This window comes from Suillus paluster (assembly GCF_016628075.1).
Source record: "Suillus paluster strain FC165 chromosome Unknown EDB91scaffold_35, whole genome shotgun sequence".
Classification (NCBI taxonomy): Eukaryota; Fungi; Basidiomycota; class Agaricomycetes; order Boletales; family Suillaceae; genus Suillus; species Suillus paluster.
Window position 1 is genome coordinate 343,071 of NW_024537595.1, and position 23,055 is coordinate 366,125.

The following is a 23,055-nucleotide window of genomic DNA, read 5'->3' on the forward strand; positions in this document are numbered from 1 at the left end:
GGACACGGGACACGGGACACGGGACACGGGACACGGGACAACAGGACACGGGACAAGATAATTGGGAGGAAGTGTATGAATCAATAGCATGACACAAACAGTTTGACTGAAGGTTACCTGGGACACTGGCTTGCATCCCGCTGGCCAAGGCACGAGGCCACGGGATCGCAAGCCAGTGTCCCAGGTAACCTTCAGTCAAACTGTTTGTGCAACATCTCATAACTAAAACAAAACTATATAATATTTTTTTAAATGTAAGATGTAACAATTTACTTATTTCACACAAGTAAATAATATGTAGACACAGTGAGACAAGGCACCAAAGGTGCCTCCAGCAGAGCACGAAGTGCTCTGCTTGCTTCCTGTGCCGAAGGCACAACGGGCTTGGGCTAGTCTTAAAAAGTAAGGGAGAAGGCAAGGGGGAGAGGTGGGAAGATTTGGGCATTTCCGCGTAGCGCACATGGCGTCGGTAAGCCTCGCCAGCATCAGCTGGCGTCAGTATTTTCGGTTATTTCGCTAAGGTGGCTGAAAAAAGCATCCCACATGGTTCTGTCAACCGGAGTTTGAATTTCCGAAAACCATTGTCCCCTACTGTACCAGCTCGCTGTCCAAAATTGGGAATTTGTAAAAATTGAGCCACAATGGGATGCACCAAGCAAATAGAAAAATGTGAAAAATGCGAAAATAGAAAGATGGGATTGGCAGGTGCTCACTGGCCCTCCATTTTGCACAACAACAATGATTTTATATGTACTGTAACTGTGATACATGATGATAAATGGTAAAAATTGAAGGACAAAAAGGGATTTTGGGATTTTTTTGGGGGAAAAGAGAAAAGAGAACACCAAGCCAGTAGAAAAAGTGAAAAATGGAAAAATGCGAAAATATAAAGATGGCAAAAATTGGCAATGGGTAAACAGGAGAATGGGAGGATGGAGAATGGAGAAATGGTAGGCAACAGAGGGATGGGAGAACAATGGGACAATGGGAGGACAATGGGAGGATGGGAGATGGGAGGACAGGACAATGGGACATAGGACAACAGGACATGGGACATGGGATACGGGACAATGGGACATGGGACAACAGGACAATGGGACAACAGGACAACAGGACACGGGACAATGGGACACGGGAGAACAGGACAACGGGACACAGGACACGGGACATGGGACACGGGACAATGGGACATGGGACAATGGGACATGGGACATGGGACAACAAGACAACGGGACATGGGACAAGATAATTGGGAGGAAGTGTATGAGTCAATAGCATGACACAAACAGTTTGACTGAAGGTTACCTGGGACACTGGCTTGCATCCCGCTGGCCGAGGCACGAGGCCACGGGATTGCAAGCCAGTGTCCCAGGTAACCTTCAGTCAAACTCTTTGTGCAACATCCCATAACTAAAACAAAACTATATAATGTAAGAAATTATTGATTTGTTATAATTAAATAATATGTAGACACAGTGAGACAAGGCACCAAAGGTGCCTCCAGCAGAGCACAAAGTGCTCTGCTTGCTTCCTGTGCCGAAGGCACAACGGGCTTGGGCTAGTCTTAAAAAGTAAGGGAGAAGGGAGGGGGGGAATGTGGGAGGATTTGGGCATTTCCGCGTAGCGCACATGGTGTCGGCAGTGACGCTTAACGACGATTTTGGAAATTTCGCGTGCTTTTCATTTTCGGAGTTCCATTTCCCTACGAGGTTCGAAACCCTCGCAATCTAAACACCTCTTTTCCCCCATCATCTGTTTCCTCGCATACTACATTGTTGAAATCCTCTCCCCAGTGATTATTTGTAAATTTGTAGTGAAATTCCCCTCCTGGGGTAAGCTTTACCTATTTAAATACAAAAATATGATAATAACTTGAAAAATTCAAATAAATATAGTGATTTTCGCTTTTCTGCTGTTTTTGGACCGCATTTTGGACCGTTTGGACCGCGTTTGGACCTCCCTTGGACCCCTGGACCCTCCTGGACCCTTTGGACCTCCCCTGGACCCTTTTGGAGAGCAGGTTCGTGTGGTGTGTTTGTTGTTTGTTTCTGTGCCCGAATCCCACGGAGAACTGGGGAAATTGGGTATACAAGACGAACGTGCGAGGAGTCTTGCGGGCATCTTTTGCAGTTGTCAAAGACTGTCCCGTGACATCTCTGTGTCAAGTCCTACCTCCCTGGCTGCCTGTTTTTACAGGTGTTTGCCGGTTGCTATCAGCTTTTGCTGGGACCTCTGATAGCACTACAGTGCAGAGATTTGGTTGGCGGGACGCTTTTTTGCGTTGAGTCTGACTGCTGGGTGTTCTATCTGGCAGTTGCTCACAGTTGCCTTCCTATCCCCTGGGATAATATCTCGGACAGCATTTTTGTTGTCTTCAGCACTGTCATACATCGATTTCCTGACGCGATCCTGTTCTCGGGAGGTGCAGACTTCTTCGACCACCCACACACACCCACTTTCTTGGATTCCGACCTATGTGTGTATAACGCATCTCTCATGTCTTCATCGACTAATTTTGCTGCAGTGGTGTTTCTATCCTGTCCATTGCTATATTTTGCCTCATTTTTTCGATTTTGTTGCTACGTACTGCCATGTTCGTACATCATTTATATACGTTTATCGAGTCCTGCTAATTAATTTTCTCCTTAGGCTTCCTTCCACTCCACCTACTTCCCCTCAACGAGCTCAGTCTGCTGCACGTCGTGCTGAGAGAAATCAACGTAATCTTGGCTCGCCTCCTGCACGACGTCTACCGCAAAATGATCCTGCCCCTGTAGCACCAGATGCTCCCCATATGGTATGTGTATTTTGATTGAAAACTTCGACCGTTGCTGACATATCTTATTCAGAATATTCCTCATATGCTGGGAAATTTAAATCATGCTCAGATCCCTGTGCAGAGATTTCCTGGAATTCCACGCAATGCAATTGAGCGTCATGAGGCGCATCGTCAATGGCGTGCTCATCACCCACCACCACCCCCACCTGCTCCAGGCTTTGGCTATTTTCCTCCTGCTCCTGCTCCTGCCCCTGTCTATCCTCCAGGCTTTGGCTATTTTCCTGCTCCTGCTCCTGCCCCTGCCCCTGTCTATCCTCCAGGATTTGGTGGCTATCACCCTGCTCCTGCTCCTGCCTCTGCCCCTGTCTATCCTCCAGGATTTGGTGGCTATCACCCTCCTCCTGCCCCTGTCCCTCCCCCAGCTCCTGTCTATCCTGCTGCTCAAATGCCAATGCATGGTGCTGTGTATTATGAGGGCGCAGCTCGCCCTCAAAACATGCAGAATGCCCATCCCTTTCTCCATCAGCCTGGTGTTCAGGGAGTACGAGTTGGAGTTGACCATAACTTCAATCTAATGGAAAATTTCAATCGTGCTCAGGAGGATCGTCGAAGGCAAAGACGTAACAGACGGGGTCCTGCTCCCAATCCACCACCTCCTGATCTGCCTCCTGCTCCCTTTAATCCTCCTCACCCTCCTCACCCTCCTCACCCTCCTCACCCTCCTGCTCCTGCTCCTGAACCTCATTATGCTCAATTTAACATCCAGTTTCATCACCATTTGCAAAACTTGCAAAATCAGGTTGAAGACATGGAAGATCCACGTCTTCGCCAACTTAGGGAGGAAATAATGCAGCGACAAGCACAGGAGGCTCACCAGAGGCAGCAGGTTCAACAACAGTTGCAGGATCGTCAGGCTCAAGAGATGCATAGGCAAGCAGAGATTTTGCAAGCCCAACAACAAGCACTCTTGCATGCACAGGAAGAGGAAGCACGTCGTCATGAGATAGCTCAGCAGGAGCATGAGCGTCATCTTCAGGCAGAGCAACGCAGGCTTGCATATGAGGCACGTATGGAGGATGCTTGGCAGGACTATCACAATCCAGGATCACAGGAGCAGCATGACCAGGATGAGGAGAGAAGGAGAGCTCAGGAGCGTGAACGTCGTCAACAGGATAATCCAGAGGATGAGCAACCACCACCAGCACCACCACAGAACATTCCTATTCCTATTCAACAACCACCTCAGAATGCTCCTGTTCCTCCTGGAGGTCAACCATATGCAGAGCCTGTCAATCATCACACTCTTGGTCCTCTCACTGTAGAATGTCCCAACTGTCATGCCCGCCACTTTGCAACTGAAAGACTCACCAACTCCTCTGCACGTAATCCAAAATTTGGCATGTGTTGCTTGCAGGGCCAAGTTGATCTCCCACCTCTCCTACCATGGCCTCCTGAGCTCCAGCAGTTGTATCAACAGCGTGCATTTCTCACCAACATTCGTCAGTACAACAGTACTGTGGCATTCACCTCTGTTGGCGTTAAAGTTGATGACCTTGCTCTTCGAGGCTCTGGCCCAAGCTCCTTTCGCATCCATGGATCTCTCCATCACCTCATGGGAAGTCTTATGCCTGGAGAAGCTCAACAGCCTGCCTATGCTCAGCTTTATGTCTTTGATGCAGAGCATGCCACCGATGTTCGTGTTGACAGAAATCGCAATCTCGATCCTCAAACCCTCAGACAGCTCCATGATATGCTTTACAGACATCATCCCTATGCTCAACTTTACAAGGCAGCCTATCAAGTCATGATAGAGAAGCCTCCAGAGCAGCACAAAGATGTTCAAGTACGCATTCACTTCAAGCCAGGCAGTGATGGTCGAAGATACAATCTTCCTACTTCCAATGAGATTGCTGCCATCATTCCTGGAGATGGATCTGAGGATGTTTCTGACAAACGCGACATTGTATTGCGACTCCAAGGTGGTCAGCTCCGCCGCATCAGCCAGCTCAGTCATGCCTATTCCACCCTTCACTATGTCCTTCCTCTTTCCTTCTGGTGAGGAGGGATGGCATCTTGACATTCCTCTCCGTCCCCCTGAGGGTGGTCGTGGTCGTGCAGAAAAAGTCACACAGCTGCTGTATTATGGCTATCGCCTTCACATCCGTCCACCTGCAATCGAGCCTGACAACATCTTTCGTGCAGGACGACTCTTCCAGCAGTATGTGGTTGATGCTTGGGCTACTATCGAGCAAGGCAATTTGAACTGGATCAGAAACAACCAGAAGAGGCTCAGGGCAGACTGCTATAGAGGCTTGACAGATAATGTCCTCAATGAAGGCATTGATGATCTGGCTGAGACAGGGCGTTCCTTCATCCTTCCTTCCTCTCATAGTGGGGGTCCTCGCTATATGTATCAACTTCTCCAAGACTCCTTGGCCATATGTCGTGCATGCCAAAAACCAGACCTCTTCCTCACCATGACTGCAAATGGGAGTTGGCCAGAGATTGCTGACAATCTTCTTCCAGGTCAGTTCGCATTTTTTGCCTTATTGATGTTTTCATTGCTGATCAGTCATAAAGGTCAGACTGCTGTTGATCGTCCAGACTTGGTGGCTCGCGTGTTTTATCTCAAGCAGCGGGCCCTCTTGAAGAAGGTTCGCGATGGCTTCTATGGAAAGGTCGCTGGATTGGTGTACACCATCGAATATCAGAAGCGCGGTCTCCCTCACATGCATCTCCTCATCTTCCTTGAGCCAGAGTACAAGATACGCACTGCAGAGCAGGTCGACTCCCTCATCTCTGCTCAGATTCCTGACCAGAACCTCCATCCACAACTCTATGAAGCTGTCAGCAAATTCATGCTTCATGGTCCCTGCACTCCAGAACGTTGCTTGGAGAATGGTCATTGCAAGAAGCATTATCCAAAGACCTTCTGTCCTCAAACATTCATGAAGGAGGATGGCTATCCAGAGTATGCACGACCTGACAATGGCCGCACAGTCCAGAAGCCTAATGGCAATGTCTTCACCAACAAAGATGTTGTTCCATATCCTCCAAGGCTGTTGGCAGAGTTCGACTGTCATATCAACATGGAGGTCTGTGCGTCCATCAAGTCTGTCAAGTACATCCACAAGTACATCTACAAAGGACATGACCGCGCTACCTTGGAGATGGGAGGAGCAGTGGATGAGGTCAAATCATACCTTGACTCCAGATACATCAGCTCTGTCGAGGCTATGTGGCGCATCTTTGAATTTCAGATGCATGAGGAATGGCCCTCTGTCTACCGCTTGCCAGTCCACCTCCCTGATGAGCAGATGGTTGTCTATGATCCTGAGGATGATGCCCAAGATGTTCTGGACCGTGCTGCAGCCAAGGAGACTTGCCTTACTGGATGGTTCATAGCCAATTCTGATGAAGACCTGGTGGCAGCTGGAGCCCACGACTATCTCTACCAAGACTTTCCCTCCCGCTTTGTCTGGGTTGACAAGAAGGCATGGAAGGAACGCCAACGCGGAAAAGCAATTGGAAGGATGTATGCTGCTGGACCCAACTCTGGAGAGCGCTTCTATCTGAGATTGCTTCTGACTGTTGTTCCAGGTGTGTATCATTTGAATCTCTCTCATGTTTGCCATTTGCTTACTATTGTTTTTTTGAAGGGGCTACCTCCTATGAAAACCTTCGCACTGTTGACGATCATGTCTGTGCTACTTTCAAGGAAGCATGTCAGCTCAGAGGTCTCCTTGATGATGATGGGGAATGGAAGCAATGCTCGAGAGAGGCCTCTCACATGTGCACTGGACATGGCCTGCGAAGTCTTTTTGTCATCATACTCCTCCACTGCCTCCCTACCAACCCTCATCTGCTTTGGAACGACTTCAAGGACTAATCTTTGTGATGATCTGCGTCACCGTCTCATTCATCGACTGCACATACAGGATCCCACTCCAGAGCAGGTCCATGACTATGGTCTCTATCTCATTGATGGTCTTCTTCACAAGAATGCCAAGTCCCTCGAGGTGAACTTCCCTGACATACCTCGCTCTCATATGAACTGGGGGGACAGGGAGGGAAACCAGCTGATAGTCGAGCAACTGGACTATGACCAGGACGTTCTCCAGGAAGCTGTGGATAGAGGAGTGCCCACCCTCAACCAGGAGCAGAGACAAGTCTTTGATGCAGTGGTTGAAGATGCCATGAATCGTGATGATCAAACACCTGGACATCCTCACTTTGTGCACAGTGCAGGTGGATGTGGCAAGACATATCTCTGCAACCTCATTGCTTCCAAACTGCGTGCTGAGGGCAAGATTGTTCTCTGTGTGGCTTCCTCTGGAATTGCTTCTCTCCTTCTGCCAGGTGGACGAACAGCTCATTCGCGTTTCAAGCTCCCCATCCCCATCCATGAGGACAGCACCTGCAACATCAAGAAGGGTGATCCTGTCCATGAGCTTCTGAAGCGCACCTCTCTGATCATCTGTGATGAGATACCAATGCTCCACCGTCACAACCTGGAAGCCTTGGACCGTACCTTGCGCGATCTTCTTGGTGTTGATGCCGACTTTGGAGGAATTACTGTGCTGTTTGGAGGAGACTTCAGACAGACCCTTCCAGTGGTGCCTCATGGATCCAGGGAGCAGATTGTCAGTGCCACCTTTTGCAGATCTCGCCTCTGGCCAAGACTTCGCATCTTCCACCTCAAGACAAACATGCGTCTTGGTCAAGATCCTGCATCTGATCGATTTGCTGCATGGCTCCTTGAGATTGGGGGTGGTATGGGCACAGATGGAGATGGCACAGTGACTCTCCCAGAAGGAATGCAATGTCCCAACAATGACATCCCATCCCTGATCAACAAACTTTACTCTGATGTCCTCCAACCCAATCATCCTCCCTTGCCTGACTCCTACTTCCTGGACCGCACTATCCTCTCTGCAAAAAACACTGATGTGGACGAGATCAACACCTCAATTCTCGACTCATTTGCTGGAGACAAGAAATTGTTCACAAGTGCAGACTCAGTGACAGACAGGGAATACGAATACATCCCTCAAGAGTTCCTTCACACTCTCAACCCATCAGGGTTCCCTCTGCACAAACTGGAGGTGAAGAAAGGAGTGCCTTTGATGCTCCTGCGCAACTTGGACCCCACACAGGGACTGTATAATGGGACTCGGATGATCCTGGTGGATTGGAACACAAGGATTCTCAAGTGTCGAATTCTCAAAGAGGGCAACAATCAAGTGGATGGTCAAGATGAAGCCACTGTGCTGATTCCTCGGATGAACATGGAGGCCAGTGATGAAGAGAACCCCATTCCTCTGAAGCGTCGACAATTCCCTGTGCGACTTGCATTTGCCATGACTATCAACAAGGCTCAAGGTCAGAGTGTCAAGTGGGTTGGTCTAAATTTGAGGACACCTGTGTTCAGTCATGGACAGCTGTATGTGGGTTTGTCTCGGTGCACTCACCCATCAAGAGTATTTGTGATTTTCCCTGAAGATGAAGAAGAGAGAAAGACAAGCAATATAGTGTACACAGAGGTGGTTAGAAGACTGATTGAAGATTGATGTACAACAGATTGTATAAATGTGTATTTGTATATGACAAAGATTTATTTATTGAAATTGTGTTGAAATGATAAAGACTGGAGGGGCCAACGGCCCCTCCAGCAGAGCACGAAGTGCTCTGCTTGCTTCCTGTGCCGAAGGCACAACGGGCTTGGACTCGTCTTAAAAAGTAAGGGAGAAGGGAGGGGGGGAATGTGGGAGGATTTGGGCATTTTCGGTATGTTCGGTTGTCGGTTGCGTCGGTTGCGTCGGTTGTTTGAATCCCTTCTCCCTTGGAGCGCTGAAAAAGGGAATGCCATGTGGTTCTGTCAAGCGGAGTTTGAATTTTGCGCAAACCTTCGTCCGTTAGTATGTAAGGGTTGACTGATTTGGCAGGTGGCTCCAACAATAATGATGTATATGTACTGTAATTGTGTATACATATAAATGTAGCCACAATAGGATAGAAAAAGAACACCAAGCAAATGGAAAAATATGAAAAATGCGAAAATGCGAAAATGTGAAAGTGTGAAAATGCAAAAATATAAAGATGGGAAAAATGGGCAATGGGTAAACATGGGAATGGGAAGATAGAGAATGGAGAAATGGGGTGAATAGGGAGATGGGAGGATGGGAGGATGACAGGGGGATGGGAGGACAATGAGAGGATAAGAGGATAAGAGGACAAGACTACAGGAGGACAAGATGATGGGAGGATAATGGGAGGACAATAGGAGGATGGGAGATGGGAGGACATGACAATGGGACACAGGACAATGGGACAATGGGACATGGGACAATGGGACATGGGACACAGGACACAGGACACAGGACACGGGACACGGGACAATGGGACATGGGACACAGGACACGGGACACGGGACACGGGACACGGGACACGGGACACGGGACATGGGACACGGGACATGGGAACGGACAACAGTGACACAGGACACAGGAGATGGGATGAGAGATAGGAGAATTGAGGGAAAGGCATGAGTCAGTAGCAAGACACAAACAGTTTGACTGAAGGTTACCTGGGACACTGGCTTGCATCCCGCTGGCCGAGGGCACGAGGCCACGGGATCGCAAAACCAGTGTCCCAGGTAACCTTCAGTCAAACTGTTTGTGCAACATCCCATAACTAAAACAAAACTATATAATATTTTTTAAAGTAAGATGTAAGAATTTATTTATTCACACAAGTAAAGAATATGTGGACACAGTGAGACAAGGCACCAAAGGTGCCTCCAGCAGAGCACGAAGTGCTCTGCTTGCTTCCTGTGCCGAAGGCACAACGGGCTTGGGCTAGTTATAAGTAAGGGAGAATGGTATGGGGAAGGGGTGTGGACGATTTGGGCATTTCCGCGTAGCGCACATGGTGTCGCCAGACGTCGGTTTTTTCGTTTACAAGCCGCTTGGAATGCTTATTTCGCTAAGGTCGCTGAAAAAGGGATCCCATGTGGTTCTGTCAAGCGGAGTTTGAAGTTGCGAAAACCATTGTCCCTTACTATACGAGCTCACTGTCCAAAATTGGGAATTTGTAAAAATTGAGCCAAAACGGGATACACCAAGCAAATAGAAAAATGTGAAAAATGCGAAAATGCGAAAATAGAAAGATGGGATTGGCAGGTGCTCACTGGCCCTCCATTTTGCACAACAACAATGATTTTATATATGTACTGTAACTGTGAATACATGATAAATAGTAAAAATTGAAGGACAACAAGGGATTTTGGGATTTTTGTGGGGAAAAGAGAAAAGAAAACACCAAGTAGAAAAATGTGAAAATGCAAAATTGCGAAAATATAAAGATGGGAAAAATTGGCAATGGGTAAACAGGGGAATGGGAAGATGGAGAATGGAAAAATGGGGTGAATAGGGAGGATGGGAGGATGGGAGGAAGATAGGAGGACAACAGAAGGATGGGAGAACAATGGGAGAATGGGAGGACAAGAGGAGGACAAGAGGACACAATGGGAGGATGAGAGGACAAGAGGATGGGAGGACAATGGGAGGACAATGGGAGGATGGAAGACAGGAGGACAGACAATGGGACATGGGACATGGGACACGGGACACGGGACACGGGACACGGGACATGGGACACGGGACAACAGGACATGGGACACAGGACATGGGTCATGGGACAATGGGACACGGGACAACAAGGCACGGGACAAGATAATTGGGAGGAAGTGTATGAGTCAATAGCATGACACAAAGAGTTTGACTGAAGGTTACCTGGGACACTGGCTTGCATCCCACTGGCCGAGGCACGAGGCCACGGGATCGCAAGCCTGTGTCCCAGGTAACCTTCAGTCAAACTCTTTGTGCAACATCTCATAATAACTAAAACAAAACTATATAATGTAGGATGGAAGAAATTCTTGATTTGTTATAATTAAATAATATGTAGATACATTGAGGCAAGGCACCTTTGGTGCCTCCAGCAGAGTGCAAAGCACTCTGCTTGCTTCCTGTGCCGAAGGCACAACGGGCTTGGACTCGTCTTAAAAAGTAAGGGAGAAGGGAGGGGGGGAATGTGGGAGGATTTGGGCATTTTCGCGTAGCCCACATGGTGTCGGCAGTGTCGGTTGTTTCGGTTGCGTCGGTTGCGTCGGTTGTTTGAATCCCTTCTCCCTTGGAGTGCTGAAAAAGGGAATGCCATGTGGTTCTGTCAAGCGGAGTTTGAATTTTGCGCAAACCTTCGTCTGTTAGTATGTAAGGGTTGACTAATTTGGCAGGTGGCTCCAACAACAATGATGTATATGTACTGTAATTGTGTGTACATAAAAATGTAGCCACAATAGGATAGAAAAAGAACACCAAGCAAATAGAAAAATATGAAAAATGCGAAAATGTGAAAGTGTGAAAATGCAAAAATATAAAGATGGGAAAATTGGGCAATGGGTAAACATGGGAATGGGATGGGAAGATGGAGAATGGAGAAATGGGGTGAATAGGGAGATGGGAGGATGGGAGGATGACAGGGGGATGGGAGGACAATGAGAGGATGAGAGGACAAGAGGAGGACAAGAGGACAGGACTACAGGAGGACAAGACAATGGGAGGACAATGGGAGGATGGGAGATGGGAGGACAGGACAATGGGACATAGGACAACAGGACATGGGACATGGGATACGGGACAATGGGACATGGGACAACAGGACAATGGGACAACAGGACAACAGGACACGGGACAATGGGACATGGGAGAACAGGACAATGGGACACAGGACACGGGACAATGGGACATGGGACATGGGACATGGGACAATGGGACATGGGACAACAAGACAACTGGACATGGGACAAGATAATTGGGAGGAAGTGTATGAGTCAATAGCATGACACAAACAGTTTGACTGAAGGTTACCTGGGACACTGGCTTGCATCCCGCTGGCCGAGGCACGAGGCCACGGGATTGCAAGCCAGTGTCCCAGGTAACCTTCAGTCAAACTGTTTGTGCAACATCCCATAACTAAAACAAAACTATATAATATTTTTAAAATGTAAGATGTAAGAATTTATTTATTTCACACAAGTAAATAATATGTAGACACAGTGAGACAAGGCACCGAAGGTGCCTCCAGCAGAGCACAAAGTGCTCTGCTTGCTTCCTGTGCCGAAGGCACAACGGGCTTGGGCTAGTCTAAAAAGTAAGGGAGAAGGGTATGGGGGAAGGGGTGGGAGGATTTGGGCATTTCCGCGTAGCGCACATGGTGTCGGTAGGCCTCGCCAGCGTCAGCTGGCGAAGGTTAGATACGGTTATTTCGCTAAGGTGGCTGAAAAAAGCATCCCACATGGTTCTGTCAACCGGAGTTTGAATTTCCGAAAACCATTGTCCCCTACTATACGAGCTCGCTGTCCAAAATTGGGAATTTGTAAAAATTGAGCCACAATGGGATACACCAAGCAAATAGAAAAATGCGAAAATGCGAAAATGAAAAATGGGATTGGCAGGTGCTTACTGGCCCTCCATTTTGCACAACAACAATGATTTTATATGTACTGTAACTGTGGTACATGATGATAAATAATAAAAATTGAAGGACAAAAAGGGATTTTGGGATTTTGTGGGGGAAAAGAGAAAAGAGAACAAGCCAGTAGAAAAATGTGAAAAATGGAAAAATGCGAAAATATAAAGATGGCAAAAATTGGCAATGGGTCAACAGGAGAATGGGAGGATGGAGAATGGAGAAATGATAGGCAACAGAGGGATGGGAGAACAATGGGAGAATGGGAGGACAACAAGAGGACAACAGGACAGGACTACAGGAGGACAAGAGGATGGGAGGACAACAGGAGGACAATGGGAAGATGGGACATGGGAGGACAGGACAACGGGACATGGGACAATGGGACACAGGACACAGGACACAGGACACAGGACACAGGACACAGGACACAGGACACAGGACACAGGAAATGGGACATGAGACAATGGGACACAGGACAATGGGACATGGGACAATGGGACAACGGGACAGTGGGACACAGGAGATAGGAAATCAGATAATTGGGAGAAAGTGTATGAGTCAATAGCATGACACAAACAGTTTGACTGAAGGTTACCTGGGACACTGGCTTGCATCCCGCTGGCCGAGGCATGAGGCCACGGGATTGCAAGCCAGTGTCCCAGGTAACCTTCAGTCAAACTGTTTGTGCAACATCCCATAACTAAAACAAAACTATATAATATTTTTAAAATGTAAGATGTAAGAATTTATTTATTTCACACAAGTAAATAATATGTAGACACAGTGAGACAAGGCACTGAAGGTGCCTCCAGCAGAGCACAAAGTGCTCTGCTTGCTTCCTGTGCCAAAGGCACAATCTATAAAGTAAGGGAGAAGGGTGTGGGAACGTCTCTAAAAAGCAAGGGAGAAGGGTGTGGGAACGCAGCCACCCACACATGGATGCCACGTTTCGTCGCATGGACGCCATGTTTTTTCGCTAAGGTCGCTGAAAAGAGTGATGCCATGTGGTTCTGTCAAGCGGAGTTTCAATTTCCGAAAACCGTCGTCCGTTACTATACCGTCCGAATTGGGTCATATGTACATTTCGCTTGATTTGGCAACCTCACGTGTTTTTTTTTTTCAGCACCGACTGCACCAGACGCGACGCAACACAACACAACACAACACTGCTCTACCATTCCAGCGGCTCCCAATCACCTGCCGTCGCTTCTGATCACCTGCCATCACCTCTCACCATCAGCTATTAAATCCTGCTGCCTCTCAGTGCCCTCAACACTTCACCATGGCCATTTCCAGCACTTCCCCAGCACCTGATACTGGCTCGGACGCGTTTTTGGCCGCGTCACGTGACACGGAGCTCCCTGTCACACCGGGTCACATCACCATGTGAGTTTTTCGGTGTCTGTTTTTGTCTGATCACACAATTTACAGCAGCTATTCCCAGTGCTTCCTCAGCACCTGATGCTGGCTTGGGCGCATTATCACGTGACACTCCGGTCATGCTGGGTCATGTCACAAGGTGAGTTTTTCTCTCTCTCTCTTTGTCTGATTGTGTATTTATGGTAGCTACAAGGCAGGAGCCCAGACCTACTGTCGACTGGAATGCCAGGCTTCTGCAGGGCTTTGATGCAAGTTTTGCTGCCTGTCTGCAGCAACGTCATCGCCAGCCTGTCAACATGCTGGCCCCACCTCCAACCTCCACAACTCCTTCAGTACCCCCTCCTTCAGTACCCCCTCCTTCTGAGTTGTCAGTGCCTGCTGTGACTGACTGGTCTGCTGAACTCCGTTGCCGCTGGTCCGAGAGTCACATCACGCATCTTGAACGGAGACGACTCAACAACCCGTATGCTAAGGTCACCACTTGGCAAGAGAATCGCAATGCTATGGATCAGACAATCCATGACCTCCGATGATATAACGTGAAGTTGGCAAAGGACATCATGTGGTGGGAAGAGCAACATGAGCAAGACCTCAAGAATGATGATAGGGATGTGGATACCTTCTGCTCTCAGTTGGAAGAGGCACGTAAGCATCAAAAGCATCGCAGGGTGGTGGATGCTTGGCGAAAGCACCTCTTTGAGCAGAAGAAGGGAAAAAGTCGGGAGGAGCATCGGCATTTGGATGAGCTACACAGGGAGGGCCCTCCACCTGGCTGGGAGCCTTCTGAATAGTTTTTTGTGTTAGAGTTGTTCCTATAATATGATTTGATTTCTGATTGGATGGGAGTGATGTATGAAATGGGTGATGTGACATTATTGGAGTGGTGGGAGGATGGGAGGATGGGAAATGGGAGATGGGAGATGGGAGACGGGAGACGGGAGACGGGAGACGGGAGACGGGAGACGGGAGACGGGAGACGGGAGACGGGAGACGGGAGACGGGAGACGGGAGACGGGAGACGGGAGACGGGATATGGGAGATGGGAGACAGGAGATGGGAGATGGGACACGGGACACGGGACAAGATAATTGGGAGGAAGTGTATGAGTCAATAGCATGACACAAACAGTTTGACTGAAGGTTACCTGGGACACTGGCTTGCATCCCGCTGGCCGAGGCACGAGGCCACGGGATCGCAAGCCAGTGTCCCAGGTAACCTTCAGTCAAACTGTTTGTGCAACATCCCATAACTAAAACAAAATTATATAATATTTTTAAAATGTAAGATGTAAGAAATGATTGATTTCACACAACTAAATAATATGTAGACACAGTGAGACAAGGCACCAAAGGTGCCTCCAGCAGAGCACGAAGTGCTCTGCTTGCTTCCTGTGCCGAAGGCACAACGGGCTTGGGCTAGTCTATAAAGTAAGGGAGAACGGTATGGGGGAAGGGGTGGGACGATTTGGGCATTTTCGCGTAGCCCACATGGTGTCGGTTGTTTCGGTTGTTTTCGGTTGCGTCGGTAAGGTCGCTGAAAAAAGGATCCCATGTGGTTCTGTCAAGCGGAGTTTGAATTTGAAAAAACCGTTGTCCCTTACTATACGAGCTCACTGTCCAAACGTGGGAATTTGTAAAAATTGAGCCACAATGGGATTGGCAAGTGCTCACTGGCCCTTCATTTTGCACAACAACAATGAATTTTATATGTACTGCAACTGTGAATACATAATAAATAGTAAAAATTGAAGGACAACAAGGGATTTTGGGATTTTTGTGGGGAAAAGAGAAAAGAGAACACCAAGCAAGTAGAAAAATGTGAAAAATGCAAAATGCAAAAATGTGAAAATGCAAAATTGCGAAAATATAAAGATGGGAAAATTTGGCAATGGGTAAACAGAGGAATGGGAAGATGGAGAATGGAGAAATGGGGTGAATAGGAAGATGGGAGGATGGGAGGACAAGAGGAGGACAAGAGGACACAATGGGAGGATGAGAGGGCTACAGGAGGACAAGAGGATGGGAGGACAAGAGGAGGACAGGACAATGGGACATGGGACAATGGGACACGGGAGAACAGGACAACAGGACATGGGACATGGGACATGGGACACGGGAGAACGGGAGAACAGGACACGGGACATGGGACACAGGACAATGGGACATGGGAGAACAGGACAATGGGATATGGGACACAGGACAATGGGACATGGGACAACGAGACACAGGACATGGGACAATGGGACAACAGGACACAGGACAACAAGACATGGGACAATGGGACATGGGACAAGATAATTGGGAGGAAGTGTATGAGTCAATAGCATGACACAAACAGTTTGACTGAAGGTTACCTGGGACACTGGCTTGCATCCCGCTGGCCGAGGCACGAGGCCACGGGATTGCAAGCCAGTGTCCCAGGTAACCTTCAGTCAAACTGTTTGTGCAACATCCCATAACTAAAACAAAACTATATAATGTAAGAAATTATTGATTTGTTATAATTAAATAATATGTAGACACATTGAGGCAAGGCACCAAAGGTGCCTCCAGCAGAGCACAAAGTGCTCTGCTTGCTTCCTGTGCCAAAGGCACAATGGGCTTGGACTCGTCTTAAAAAGTAAGGGAGAAGGGTGTGGGGGAAGGGGTGGGAGACGGGTATTCCGCGTAGCGCACATGGTGTCGCCAGCGTCGGTTTTTTCGTTTACAAGCCGCTTGGAATGCTTATTTCGCTAAGGTCGCTGAAAAAGGGATCCCATGTGGTTCTGTCAAGCGGAGTTTGAAGTTGCGAAAACCATTGTCCCTTACTATACGAGCTCACTGTCCAAAATTGGGAATTTGTAAAAATTGAGCCAAAACGGGATACACCAAGCAAATAGAAAAATGTGAAAAATGCGAAAATGCGAAAATAGAAAGATGGGATTGGCAGGTGCTCACTGGCCCTCCATTTTGCACAACAACAATGATTTTATATATGTACTGTAACTGTGAATACATGATAAATAGTAAAAATTGAAGGACAACAAGGGATTTTGGGATTTTTGTGGGGAAAAGAGAAAAGAAAACACCAAGTAGAAAAATGTGAAAATGCAAAATTGCGAAAATATAAAGATGGGAAAAATTGGCAATGGGTAAACAGGGGAATGGGAAGATGGAGAATGGAAAAATGGGGTGAATAGGGAGGATGGGAGGATGGGAGAACAATGGGAGGATGGGAGGACAAGAGGAGGACAAGAGGACACAATGGGAGGATGAGAGGACAAGAGGATGGGAGGACAATGGGAGGACAATGGGAGGATGGAAGACAGGAGGACAGACAATGGGACATGGGACATGGGACATGGGACACGGGACATGGGACACGGGACATGGGACACGGGACATGGGACAATGGGACACAGGACAACAGGACACGGGACACGGGACACGGGACACGGGACACGGGACACGGGACACAGGACACGGGACATGGGACAATAGGACATGGGACAATGGGACAACAGGACAACGGGACAACGGGAAAATGGGACAACGGGACACGGGACAACAGGACAAACAACAGGACAACAGGACAATAGGACAGTGGGACAGTGGGACACAGAACCATGGGACATGGGACACAGGACACGGGACACAGGACATGGGAGATAGGAAATCAAATAATTGGGAGGAAGTGTATGAGTCAATAGCATGACACAAACAGTTTGACTGAAGGTTACCTGGGACACTGGCTTGCATCCTGCTGGCCGAGGCACGAGGCCACGGGATCGCAAACCAGTGTCCCAGGTAACCTTCAGTCAAACTGTTTGTGCAACATCCCATAACTAAAACAAAACTATATAATGTAAGAAATTATTGATTTGTTATAATTAAATAATATGTAGACACAGTGAGACAAGGCACTGAAGGTGCCTCCAGCAGAGCACGAAGTGCTCTGCTTGCTTCCTGTGCCGAAGGCACAACGGGCTTGGGCTAGTTCAAATATTCATGGGCAATTGGAACGCAACAAACGACGAGGACGACGACCTGATTGACGCGCTCATCATGAAGTGCCATCTGTCCGGGCTGGCTGCTCGACTACTGGACTCTGCCGGGGCCTGGGGTAGCATGGGGTAACCGTTCGGTAGCTGACTAGTGCAACTACACGAGCTACACGCTCATTCAGCAGTAACGAGGAACGATTTCTATTAGCTGAGTAGTACATACATGAACCTTGTCGGTAGAAGACATGGTACTGTAAGTGGCCGGACTAGCATTACTATGTAGTACTACCTAAACTTTAAAGGTAGCGGGAATTACTTAATTCTACTTTGGCATCAAAATGCCGTAAAACCAAGTTCTTTCTTAAAGCTCAACTCTTCATGAGACCTAGAGAAGCAGAATTCACGGTTACCCCTCGCCGACTTGTATATCCCCTTCTCCCGCTCAAGTACTTCTGTTCAGGCGTATTAATTGCAGTCAGTTCTCTGGCTTCTTAACTGCAGTTAGAGTGAACTGAGGCCATACAGGGGACCTGAAGCTGCTCGTCAATCTCTAACCGCGATGCAGAACTCTGAACAGGAGTACATCATCGAACCTCCGCCTTCCAGTGGAAATTACTCATCTAGTACGAACTGTGAGTGCCACAAACAGTCGTTTTAGTTGCCTCACTGATTCAATTCACCAAGATTCCCGAACAAATTCTGGCTCGCTTTTTTCCAGTTCCCCTTTGTTTAACCAGTCTCAGTTTGACATCGTTCTTCGGCGGCAGCGTGCTCATAAAGAAGGAAAGCCCAAGTTTACAGCTGTTCCCTCGAGATTCCTGAACCTCACCAATGACTTTGAGTTTGCCGGCTGGGGTTCTATCTCTCATCTCAAGCTTACACCTGAAGATATCGGTGAAGGTGAAGCCAAACAGAGTTTTTTCCAAGACCAGCAAGTTCTTGGGCAGTTTACAGCCAGTGCGCTGGCAGCCAATGACATACTTGGCGGTATATTCTATACTCTTCCAAGTGTTATCGCTGTTGCCGGTGTCTAGTGAGCTATCCGTCAGTTAACATCAATTGGACACCGTTTACCACCAATCTTTCCAGCTCTCCTATTTCGCTCTTTGTGGCTGGATTAACATTATTTCTCTGGCGTCCTATCATGGAGGAAATGGCTTCTGCGCTACCGATTAGCGGGGCTCCTTATACCTACCTGTACGTTGTCTGTCCTTCTAGACAGAAAATTTCGTGACGCAACTATCACCAGGCTTAATGTATCAACAAAATCTGTAGCTCTTCTTGGAGCGGCGCTACTTCTTCTCGATTTTGCAGCGACAGCAATAGTTTCGGCTGCAACTGCGGCATCATATCTTGCAGGCGAAGTCTCGCTACCCTTTCCAATTTATATTGGCACTGCCTTTGTTTTCGTGCTGTTTACTTTCGTCAGCCTTTCGGGCTTGAGAGAAAGTGCTCGCGTAGCAACTGGTGTGCTGGCGATGCACGTGAGTTCCGCTATTTATTGTTCCATCTTCATGCTTCTGATGATCCGGTGGGAGAAAGGCTGTGATAATGATCATGCTTATTATAGCCTCTGCTATTGCTTGGGGCCGAGCCGGGTTGGCTCAGCTTGGTTCCAACTGGTCATTGGGGCAGGTTGGATTGTCTCCTACGGTTATAGCCCGACAGGTGTTCAATGGCATATGTATAGGGATGCTTGGACTGACTGGATTTGAATGTGGGTGATTCTACCAGTAACATACGGTCGTGCAGCGTATAATATCGCATAGGCGCACCCGCATATACAGCAAAGATGAAGAAGAACTGCTATCCTAAGGTTCTGCGCAACTTGCATTTATCTGCGCTTGTCCTGAATAGCGGGATGATGCTCCTCATTGTGGCGTTGTTGCCCCTCGACGTGGTTGAAAGTGGCGACAATATCCTCAGTTTATTAGCTCAAAGGGTGAGTACGCTTGTCATTTTTGACGATTTTGCGTGCTGAGGTACATGGCTAGGTTGCAGGGCGGTGGTTACGAATAATGGTCGTAGTGGACGCTGTTGTTGTACTCTGTGCGGGTGTACTCACAGGTTCGTGAACCAGACTCACGCGTTGTACTGCATAGTCATGTTATATCTCAAGGAATCTTGAGCGCATGCGAGCTCTTTGCTGAGCTATCATACGATCGCGTCATCCCTCACATTTTCTTGCCAGACTGCCGGCGACAGGCGCCCCCTATGTCACAGTCTTTTCATTTATTGCATTTAGTGTTTTAATATATGCAAGCACGGGTGCTAACCTGATTGTGATATCCCAGATGTATGTCTCATATTTCAGCGGTATCTGATGTATTTGACATGAAACAGGTTTACGATGGTGTGGTTGTCCGTTATGGCGCTCTTCCCGGTGTCTCTGATACTCCTCCGTTTCTCACGACCTCGACTTCCGCGTGGGTCGCAATGCTCACTGCTGATCGTTGCTGGTGCTGTAGGTGTCACTATCACAGTAGCGGGAGGTAACATTGCCATCGATCCTACCATAGCAGGGTAAAGCCTCTACATCCCGTCGCGACATTTGTCGACGCTAATTTACTGCTTTAGCTGGTTTGCTCTATACTTCAGTGTCCTTCTCGTCCTGTTCTCCATGTCGCAAAATAAGGTCACTATACTGCGGTGGATATACTGGGAGTACGACCAGCTTCCCTGGCTACATAGACTGCACTTTACCAAAGGGTGGGGTGACGGTCTGATCCGGCTTATGAGAAGCATGCGTAGGCAGGAGGTTTGTTTGCTGGTTAAAACCGACGAGGTACGGGCATCAGACTAAAGGTGAACGTTTACTAAAACAAGCCTGAAGATCAATGATCTATTCAACATGATTCTTTATGTCCGGCATAATGAAGAAACGGCATGTCTGAAGATAGTGCACTTTCATAATGGAGATATACCTTCCGAGATGGAGGCCAATGCTAAGAGCAAGCCTATCTTGCTACCTTTGAATGTTGGCGATGCTGACAGTGTGGTTTCTTAGTTCTGGACGAAGCCTTTCCTGAAATCACCGTTGACCTGGTGCGCGCACAACTTCCTCGCTCAGTACTTAAATACTCAATTCTTGAACTCCCAGATGCTTGTTGAGGGCAAATTTGACCCAAAAAATCTAGCTGCCCTAGCGCACCATTTGAAGATTCCGCGGTCCCTCATGTTCATGAGCAGCCCAGGTCCGAATTTCCAGTACCCTGTAGCAGAGCTTGGAACACGCATTATCTCAATCTGAGCACCACGTACATCGCATCGATCCCATCGGTTATCGACATGAAATTCGCGCTGTATGGTAGGGCGCCGCTCTTTTGATATCGAGCAACTTCTTGTGTTACTATGGGCTTGTCTCCAAGTGTAGACGCTGTATAATTGTTTTTACAAGCTTACATAGATCTAAGTTAATGTTAGGCCCGTCTGTAGAATCTGTAGGCTTTATCTATGGCTACGTCGTAGTGATTGAATCATCTGGTCCCTTCGTACATAATATATTTAGTTGTTGTCGTGCTTGTTGTCGTGACGTATTGGCTTTGACAATCTTCAAGTCGCAAACTTGGTCCTTGGACGCCGCTTGCAGGGAAAGCTACTGTACTAAGAAATTAACTTCCATCGCACTGCACAGGGATGTCGTTCGCGGCTGGCTCTCTCGCTGGTGCACTTGTAATGGGTGGTGTAAGTGTCGTTCCCCAATGCAGGAATTCGTCTAATCGTCCCACCACTTTAGATTTACCATGGGTTTTCGAACTTGATGCAAACAAGGTGAGTATCAATCCATGTGCAAGAGCTAAAGGCGAACGGATTCATTGTTTCATGCCTCAGGACTGCCCAGCACCGTGGCCGAGTTCGTCTACATCCCTCCTCTTTACCTCTAACGCCTACTGAACATATTCTACAGCATTCATACCCTCTCGGAACGTCTCGTTAGCGCCTCGACTACAATTCCCTCTCCTCCGCCTGCGTCCACGCGCATAACGTACCATCCGCTTACATCGCTCATTCAGTCCAAGTGGAACAACGAGGTCGCTGGTTTATTCGGAATGTCTGCCAATGGGAGCGTGCAGTGGAGTTGGGGAAGAAAGTTCTGTATGGTGGTGACTCATGATACCGCCAAGCTAGGCATTAGACTAATCGAAAGATTAATATCTTCGGTCGTTCCTAGAATCTTGACTCCAGCAAACGGCCTCCACTATGCACCACTAACCGCCAGCGACAGCCCCGTGCTCCATTACATTGCATGACTACGAAATTTCTTTCCTTCCAACATACACATTTTGATTCTAGCTCATAAACTCGGAATCTAAGTAAATTATCATCTTCCATACCCTTGGTAATATTGTTGAGTATTATTCCCTTGTGAAGGTGGCGGAGGCGGAGGCATGGTCTGGTACTGTGACCCCTGCCGGGTCGGCTGTGTCTGTGCTGGATAAGGCCCCCGTGACGGTGACTGTGGCGGAGCTTGCTGGCCGTATGTCTGTGGATTCGCAGCGTACTGGGGTCGCTGTGTAGGTGGTGGCGGTAAGGAAAGGAAGACTGCGTGTGCGGAGCAGAAGGTGGAACTGGAAGGCGCGCGCGGGGTGGAGAAAACTGAGATCCGAATGCTCCCAGACTTGCATATGGGTCGGGTGGCGGAGTTGGCGATATTGAATTTGTATATGTTGGGCGTGCGGGTTGTGGTGGTGGAGGTGGAAAATTCAACTGTGCCTTGGTTGACTGGTGTGGAGGTGGCGGGAATGCGGAGGAGTATGACGCCTGTGGCGGTTTCGGTGGGGGAGATACCGGATTCTTACTTCCTTGCAGATTCATGGATGCGAAGGATGAGTTCAGAGATGGGAGAGAACGCGGTGGTGGTGGCACGGGAGGTTTCTCAGCGGGCGTAGGTGGTACCGCAAGCCGCTGCTGGAGGTCCGCTTGCCCAACAAGTCTGTCACGTTCCGAACGACGGTCGGTGATAAAGGACTTAACACTCAGGGCGAGCGTCGCACTCAGTTCAGTGAGTTGTTGGTAGAACTGCAGTCCTTTCCTGAACCGGATTTAGTCAGTAAGGATGGAACGGGGAAAAGAGTACACATACGTCAACCCATCCCTGACCTCCATATACCCGTCTCTCGCATTCGAAAACCTACGTACAGTGTCCTTCTTCCGCCGCTCGCGTTCATCCCACTTCTTTGCACCAGGTCCACGCCCAGCAAGGTCTCGTAAGCTCTTCCATAGTCCCTGGATTTCCTGCAATACGACTTGCTGATTGTGCACAGTAGCTACAAGGCGCTGTTGGTATGGCCGGAACTTCTCAAGTTCTGCGGTGAACAGCGACTGCTCGGCACCAGGGTTACGGCGGTTCAAAGTAACAGGTGCGAAACGTCGTCAGCTT

The 23,055-nt window shown here is 48.3% G+C and overlaps 7 protein-coding genes across 7 annotated transcripts; 5 read left to right on the forward strand and 2 right to left on the reverse strand.

The window, feature by feature from the left end:
- Positions 1 to 1,702: 1,702 nt before the first annotated feature.
- On the reverse strand, positions 1,703 to 3,236 carry EDB91DRAFT_1083093 (uncharacterized protein; the record flags this gene model as incomplete). The annotated part of the gene is made up of 7 exons (XM_041315576.1): positions 1,703 to 1,843; positions 1,937 to 2,140; positions 2,323 to 2,409; positions 2,457 to 2,472; positions 2,671 to 2,864; positions 2,974 to 3,141; positions 3,174 to 3,236. 7 exons carry the CDS (start codon positions 3,234 to 3,236, stop codon positions 1,703 to 1,705), a joined length of 873 nt encoding a protein of 290 aa, XP_041176084.1.
- Positions 3,237 to 10,215: 6,979 nt separating this feature from the next.
- EDB91DRAFT_1083094 (uncharacterized protein) lies at positions 10,216 to 10,542 on the forward strand (the record flags this gene model as incomplete). Its single annotated transcript, XM_041315577.1, has 1 exon — positions 10,216 to 10,542. One exon carries the CDS (start codon positions 10,216 to 10,218, stop codon positions 10,540 to 10,542), a length of 327 nt encoding a protein of 108 aa, XP_041176085.1.
- A 3,053-nt stretch (positions 10,543 to 13,595) lies between these two features.
- Positions 13,596 to 14,484, forward strand: EDB91DRAFT_1249703 (uncharacterized protein; the record flags this gene model as incomplete). The annotated part of the gene is made up of 4 exons (XM_041323128.1): positions 13,596 to 13,699; positions 13,758 to 13,832; positions 13,887 to 14,166; positions 14,239 to 14,484. 4 exons carry the CDS (start codon positions 13,596 to 13,598, stop codon positions 14,482 to 14,484), a joined length of 705 nt encoding a protein of 234 aa, XP_041176086.1.
- A 2,392-nt stretch (positions 14,485 to 16,876) lies between these two features.
- EDB91DRAFT_1083096 (uncharacterized protein) lies at positions 16,877 to 17,386 on the forward strand (the record flags this gene model as incomplete). Its single annotated transcript, XM_041315578.1, has 1 exon — positions 16,877 to 17,386. The coding sequence occupies one exon, from the start codon at positions 16,877 to 16,879 to the stop codon at positions 17,384 to 17,386; it is 510 nt and encodes a 169-aa protein (XP_041176087.1).
- Positions 17,387 to 18,011: 625 nt separating this feature from the next.
- EDB91DRAFT_1140827 (amino acid permease-domain-containing protein) lies at positions 18,012 to 21,194 on the forward strand. Its single transcript, XM_041318979.1, has 15 exons — positions 18,012 to 18,149; positions 18,201 to 18,307; positions 18,360 to 18,708; positions 18,765 to 18,872; positions 18,925 to 19,159; positions 19,218 to 19,392; positions 19,445 to 19,617; positions 19,670 to 19,742; positions 19,795 to 19,891; positions 19,921 to 19,971; positions 20,019 to 20,198; positions 20,253 to 20,460; positions 20,509 to 20,626; positions 20,683 to 20,720; positions 20,776 to 21,194. The coding sequence occupies exons 2-15, from the start codon at positions 18,235 to 18,237 to the stop codon at positions 20,923 to 20,925; spliced, it is 2,028 nt and encodes a 675-aa protein (XP_041176088.1). The 5' UTR covers positions 18,012 to 18,149; positions 18,201 to 18,234; the 3' UTR covers positions 20,926 to 21,194.
- A 117-nt stretch (positions 21,195 to 21,311) lies between these two features.
- On the forward strand, positions 21,312 to 21,925 carry EDB91DRAFT_1249705 (uncharacterized protein; the record flags this gene model as incomplete). The annotated part of the gene is made up of 4 exons (XM_041323129.1): positions 21,312 to 21,359; positions 21,412 to 21,446; positions 21,517 to 21,528; positions 21,583 to 21,925. The coding sequence occupies 4 exons, from the start codon at positions 21,312 to 21,314 to the stop codon at positions 21,923 to 21,925; spliced, it is 438 nt and encodes a 145-aa protein (XP_041176089.1).
- Positions 21,926 to 22,718: 793 nt separating this feature from the next.
- On the reverse strand, positions 22,719 to 23,027 carry EDB91DRAFT_1054959 (uncharacterized protein; the record flags this gene model as incomplete). The annotated part of the gene is made up of 1 exon (XM_041313879.1): positions 22,719 to 23,027. A coding segment is annotated over one exon (309 nt), but the record flags the coding sequence as incomplete, so codon positions are not given.
- Positions 23,028 to 23,055: the final 28 nt, after the last annotated feature.

What these genes read in the sequence shown, in the direction of transcription:
- EDB91DRAFT_1140827 (XM_041318979.1), top strand. Translation starts at nt 18,235, where the DNA reads ATGCAGAACTCTGAACAGGAGTACATCATCGAACCTCCGCCTTCCAGT. An exon ending in GGGGCTCCTTATACCTACCT is followed by an intron (nt 18,873 to 18,924) that starts GTACGTTGTCTG and finishes AACTATCACCAG; the next exon opens with GCTTAATGTATCAACAAAAT. An exon ending in TCAGTTTATTAGCTCAAAGG is followed by an intron (nt 19,618 to 19,669) that starts GTGAGTACGCTT and finishes GTACATGGCTAG; the next exon opens with GTTGCAGGGCGGTGGTTACG.